The 6,058-nt window shown below is 43.6% G+C and overlaps 1 protein-coding gene across 1 annotated transcript in view; it reads right to left on the reverse strand.

Moving 5' to 3' along the window:
• Positions 1–6,058, reverse strand: part of ADAMTSL3 (ADAMTS like 3) — a gene marked incomplete at its 5' end in the record, with an annotated part of 132,124 nt that overhangs the window by 78,806 nt on the left and 47,260 nt on the right. Inside the window, 2 exons of the mRNA XM_008055474.2 lie at positions 4,632–4,811; positions 4,924–5,116. Coding sequence (XP_008053665.2) covers positions 4,632–4,811; positions 4,924–5,116 — 373 coding nt within the window. The remainder of the gene's footprint in view (positions 1–4,631; positions 4,812–4,923; positions 5,117–6,058) is intronic.

A 6,058-nucleotide genomic window follows, 5' to 3' on the forward strand; every position in this document is an offset into this window, starting at 1 on the left:
ACCTCGTCTCTACAATAAATAAAAAATTAGCCGGGTGTGGTTGTGCATGCCTGTAGCTCTGGCTACTTGGTAGGCTGAGGTGGAAGGATCCCCGGAGCCCAACAGGTCAAGGCTGAGCTCAGCCTGGGTGACAGAGTGAGGCTCCAGCTTCAAAAAAGAAAAAAGAAAAAAAAAAGAACTGAAGGCTCCTTTCTGCCTAAACCTTGCTGGTCCAGATCTAAGGCAAATGAATGAGCCAATGAATGGACAAGGCTCAAACATGCCATAAATAGAGCTAGTGTAGGGGAAGAGGGCGATTCTGGCTCAGTGAAGAATGGAAATTCTGGTGTGGCTCCTCAGTCTTTCTTGTCCACAGTGAGTGGCCCATTTCAATGTGGAAGGACCTTACCCAGAACCACAGAATGAATGGCTGCCCCCAAGTGAGTCATCCCATGGCAGAGAGACTAGTTTGACAGGAAGTTTAGGGAAAGGTAGCAATTTGGTGTCAGAGTAACTGCCAAAACAAAGCAACTCTGAAATGAGAGGAGATTTCAACTAATAGAACAAAGTCTGAATCCAGTAGGAAACCCAAACTGCTGTGCAACAGGTTGTGTGACTGGGTCCAAGTCTGAACAACAGCTTTTGGTGATATAGGCCATGGCTGGCTCTGCCTTCTTGGGTATGTGTGCACAAAGGCTCTTCCTCTCAGATGGGGGCTTCCAGGAGCTGGGGTCTTGGCTGACAGAGGAGGGTGTCTTGACCAAGTGTGAGTTGACCTCCTAGGAAAGCTTGCTCTTTGTGCTGCTGAAGGATTGCCTAGGAAACTGAATGGCCTCAGGTACAATCCAGCTCACATGGTTAACCTCCTCTTTCTCCTCTTTTGTTCTTTCTCTTTTTTTCCTTTTTGAGTTGGAGTCTTACTCCTTTGCCCAGGTTGGAGTGCAGTGGCAAGCACGCTCACAGCCACCCCAGTGTCAACCTCCTGGGCTCCAGCAATCCTGCTTCGGCCTTCTGAGTAGCTGGAACTACAGACGTGCGCTACCATGCCCGGCTATTTTTTATTTTATTGTAGAGACAAGGTCTCACCAAGTTGCCCAGGCTGGTCTTGCACCCATGGGCTCAGGCAATCCACTCACCTCGGCCTCCCAAATTGCTGGGATTACAGGTTGAGCCACTGAGCCCAGACCTTTCTTTTTTTATTCCCTGAAAAAATCTTTTCATTGAATGATTTGCCTTTCCTGTGTAAGCAGGCCTGAATTTTTCTAAGTTCACATCTTCAACATCACTTTACATCTCCCTGACTCTGCAAAGACTCTTGCTCAGAGCTCTGGAAGGATCAGGGGTTTGTCTACAATCTCATGGCCACTGGCCTCAAGGACACTATAAGCTAGAAGGGAAGACCATATGGATGCTCAGAAAGTAGTCATCCCTTGATATGCAATAAAAATTAGGAACATTAAAAGTTAAAGGTGGGAAATGCTGGATGATTTTAGGCAGTGGAAGACTTTAAAGAGGAAGGAAGCTTAGAGCTGGACCCAGGGTTTGAGGGTCACAACAAGAACAAAGATATACACTGGGTGAGCCCACACAGACATGGAAATGACATTACCTTAGTGGTATATAACTGGCAACTGCAATTCGGTTATTCACTGAAGGAATGGACAAGGAAGGGAGGCAACAATGTCACTACTAGTCTCCACTCTAAAAAGCCAATAATAAGAGTTTGTTCCACAAGACAGGATGCAACTGTGAAGGCCTATTTGTTCTTAGAGGAAAGAATAAAAGAGAAGCAGAAGCAGAGTGTGCTTGACCACACCCAAGGACCTTGCTGAATGCAGATTCCACTTCCTTAGGTATGGGTGGGACTTGAGATTCCTCATTTTTTACAAACTCTCATTTCTTACAAGCTCTGGGCTGATGTCCATGTGACTAGACCTCTGGGCCACACAAAGTTCAGCAAGGAGTTAAAGCACTCAGTGCCATGAATTATCTCCACAAAATCATAGCCCTTCCCTCTCTGCAGTTCTGACCCTAACCTCACCGAGACAGTAACTGGAACCTTTATTCCTTTGACAATGGAGCATGGTAAGACTTCACTCTTGGGGCTTAGCTGGGTGATGGTATAAATATTGACTACTCACTAGCCTACTGTGGTACCCACCTTTCTAACACCTATGCCCAGTTCCCCATTGCTCGACCTAGTCTCAAAAGAATTCCCAAAGGAATGACACTGCCTTAGGGCCTGTCCTGTTCCATGGGTAAGCAGAGAAATAAAGCAAGTCAACTTAAGCACAAAAAGTTCCCCAGGCAGATTTCTACCTATCCTTCCCCACCCTTGACTGGGGAGGCTGTCTTACCCGAGAAACCATGCCTCTTCATTTAAGACCTGACTGTATGAGGAAATGATTCTCCTGCCTCTCATGTCACTGATCTACAGTATGGCAACTTGCTGGGAAGAGTCTTGGCCACTGGCACTGTCTCTAGTTCCTTGTGAGCTGGACAGAGGGAGTAGGGCATGGTAGCTGGATCACGGAATAACTCCTGTTCTGCAGATCCTGGAGAGATGGGTTCATTTCTTTCCTTGGGCATGTTTGAGGATTTGGGGAACATTTACTAGATCTTCAGTGGCCTGGATGAGGCTATTGACCTGTGGTTTTTCAATTAAGACAGTTTTAAAATACTAAAATACTTAACTGAGTCAGGCAGTTAAAACAGGGAAAAAAACCAATCTGGAAACATGTATATATACAGAAATACTATGACCAGAAATGTGGACTTCTTCTCACAGGGGATGGGAAGAACCTACTCTGCTAGACATTTCCATATTGAGTATCTCATGTTATCTTCACAAGAAACCACTGCATTTAGAGAAAGGAAAATGGGGGCTCAGAGAGGTTAGATATATTGAATGAGGACACCCAGCTTGTAGGCATCAGAGCTGGGATTTCACTGTGGTTCCATTGGGCTTGAAAGCCTTTTCTCTTGCATAAAAGTCAGGATTGCACACCCTAAATACTAATCTTGAGTCACACAAACTTGGGTTTGCATCTAGCTCTAGCCTTGGGCAAATTACTTAATCTGAATGAGCCTCTGTTTTCTCATCTATAGAAATAAAGACAACATCTGCTTCCAAGGTTGGCACAGGATGAGATGAGATTGTGACCGTGCCGACACTATACTTGGGACTCAGGATAGTTTTTAAATGTCAATCATTGTCTTTTCTCATTTCTTGAGATTCTTTCTGATGTTGGGGTTGGCTCTCTACCCCCAGAAGACACATACCTGGTGGCAGTGACTGGAGGTTACAAAACACTGATGTCATAACTGATAAGATACTTCAAATCTGCTTCAGAATCTATACTAAAATCTCAGCCTGTAGATGTTAAGGGTGCAGCAAGACTAGAGCAGAAGACTGGGATAAGAAAGAACTGGAATAAGACAATCATCAGCTCAAGAAAGGCCCTCCAACTACTCTGGGGAACTTATACAGTAGTCCCTTCTCATCCATGGTTTGCTTTCCATAGTTTTAGTTAACTGTGGTTCACCACAGTCCAAAAACATTAAATGGAAAATCTCAGAAATAAACAATTCATAAGTTTTCAATTGCATGGTATTCTGAGTAGTAGGATGAAATCTTGCACCATCTCACTCCATTTGCCAGGAATGTGACTCATTCCATTGTCCAGCATATGCATATCCACACTATGCTACCTGCCTATCAATCCCTTAAGTAACCTTCCCAGTTATCAGGTCAAAAAAATATATCTAAAATTCAGTACTATCCATGATTTCAGGAATCCACAGGGAATCTTGGAACATATCTCCTGTGAATAAGGGGGGACTACTTTACTTGATTCTGCAGGTGATAAGACCTATGGAAGATTCTGAGCGAGCAGATAACTTAATGGACACAGTGATGGGAATACTATGGGATGTTAGATAGTCTGGAGTTGGCAGAGTGATACCGAGGCAGGGAGATCAGGTGGGCAATATAATATAACAGAAAGAGCCCTTGGAATAAAATCAACACAAATGGATTCCGCTCCTACTTTTCCAGCTGTGGAAGCTTAGGCAGCTTATTGCAGTTATTGGGGTTTAATTTCCCTCACCTGAAGAATAAGACCTTATTACTAGACTGTGTCAAGTCCTGCCAGCACAGAAATGATGTGCTAGAATTGTACTTACTGCATTAATTCAAGCTTGCCATGATGAAGGGTAAAATTAGCAGTGCTAGTGACAGAATGTAGAGGAAGTCAAGGTTGGAAGATGTTCAAAAAGTTGGAATGACAGGGCTTAATGAATGATTCCATATGAGGGGACAAAAAGGAAGAGAGGAACCAAACTGCTTTTGAGTTTACCCTGCAATACTGCAATTCTGGTAGTTCCAAAAGAAGGGACTGGTTTGGGAGAAAAATATGAGAACAGTTTGAATAATATTGAGTAAGATCTGGAAATGAACCATGGCGTGTGGGCTCAGAATAGGGCACTTGCACAACCCTGAGAGTGAGTGAGAACCTCCTTAAATCTGGCATTTTAGGAACCATCCCACACTCGTTCACTATCTCAGCCTGAACTTGTGAAGAAAATACTTAAAGGCTGAAACAAAGGAGGGGAAAAAAAGAAGGGACTGTAAGGTTGAGCATGGCCCTTACCTTCGACCAGTCTCCCACAGCTAAATGTGGAGGACAGTCTGTCCTGGCACAGGACTTGTGAGACGATGCCTTGGGTCCTTGGCACAATTCATCTGAGAGATTCAAAAAGCTGCCATCCGTCAGCAGCTGCCGACAGGTGACTCTCCGATTCTGAGTTCCCCCACCACACGTCCTGGAACACTAAGAAGACAAGATGGGGTGAGGTGGTGGACTTGGCCTACTCTGCTAGTGCAATGCAGAGCTTTCCACAGTCATGTGCATGGCGGGGCCTGGAGTTGTCAGCCTGCCCTACCTGCTGCCATTCTTCAATGTGCCAGCCAGGAGGGCAATCGAACTGATTGCATGCTTGTAAGGCATGGGGCTTTTCATCTCGGCACTCCTCAGGAAGGGCAGGGGACTCCCCTGGGTGCAAGCAGTATACATCTCGGGTCTGGATTCCAACACCACAGGTAGCTGAGCAGGGGCCCCAAGAGCCCAGGTGCCACCTACACCCAAAAACAAGTGAGGAAAGTTGAACTTGCCAACAAGACAACGTGCAACCATCAGAGCATGAACAACGTCAAGTTCTTCTCTGGACTTCCAGACTTCACACTTTGTACACAAATTCTACAACCACAGCGTCTCCATCAATATATGCAATTAAGATACAGAAATACAACATTTAAAGGCAAGAAATGTCAGGAAAGTGCTTAAAGATCTTACCCATTTGGGAAGGCCCAGAGTAAAAAGAAGCAGATTTGTTCCCACCCTGCCTTACCACCAACAAAATCTTGGTTTTGTTTTGAATAGAGTCCCAAGGCAATGATGATTTATATAGGTGTCAAAAGAAATTTTAAGTGTTTAAAAGCACACTTCAGGAAATCTTCAGGGCACCTGGCTTCATTATTTGGAATATCCCTAAGAAAATTCTTTTATGTTGGGATTGGATTTACAACATATATATATATATATAATGTGATTCCTTTCCAATAAGATCTTGGAAAATCAGGTTTTCTCATAAAACATCTGTAAAAATGAAAAACCAGGGCAGCTGCTTTCGATACATATTTCCAAGCTGCCTTCAAGGAAGATTCTCCCAATTTACACACCAACAGAAACGTTTGAGAGCACCTAGCTTCCTACACCCGTAACAACACTGGAGAACATCACTGCCCATTTGATAGGTGAAAATTTACATATTATGGTTATTTTAATTTGTGGATATTTAAGTTAGTGAACATGAATTACTTAACTAGTTACTCTAGAGGAACATCATGAGAAAACCATATAAAAATGTTCAAAATGTCCATAAAAGGATGTTGGCTCCAGGGTAGTAAGTAATAGCACACATACAAAAAATTAAACTAAATAAAATTTTACAAAATGGAAGATTATGTAATTTTTTTTTTTTTTTTTTGAGTTGGAGTCTCACTCTGTCGCCCAGACTG

The sequence above is a fragment of the Carlito syrichta genome, unplaced genomic scaffold, assembly GCF_000164805.1.
Source record: "Carlito syrichta isolate Samal-C Ts95f unplaced genomic scaffold, Tarsius_syrichta-2.0.1 Scaffold301860, whole genome shotgun sequence".
In the NCBI taxonomy this organism is placed as follows: Eukaryota; Metazoa; Chordata; class Mammalia; order Primates; family Tarsiidae; genus Carlito; species Carlito syrichta.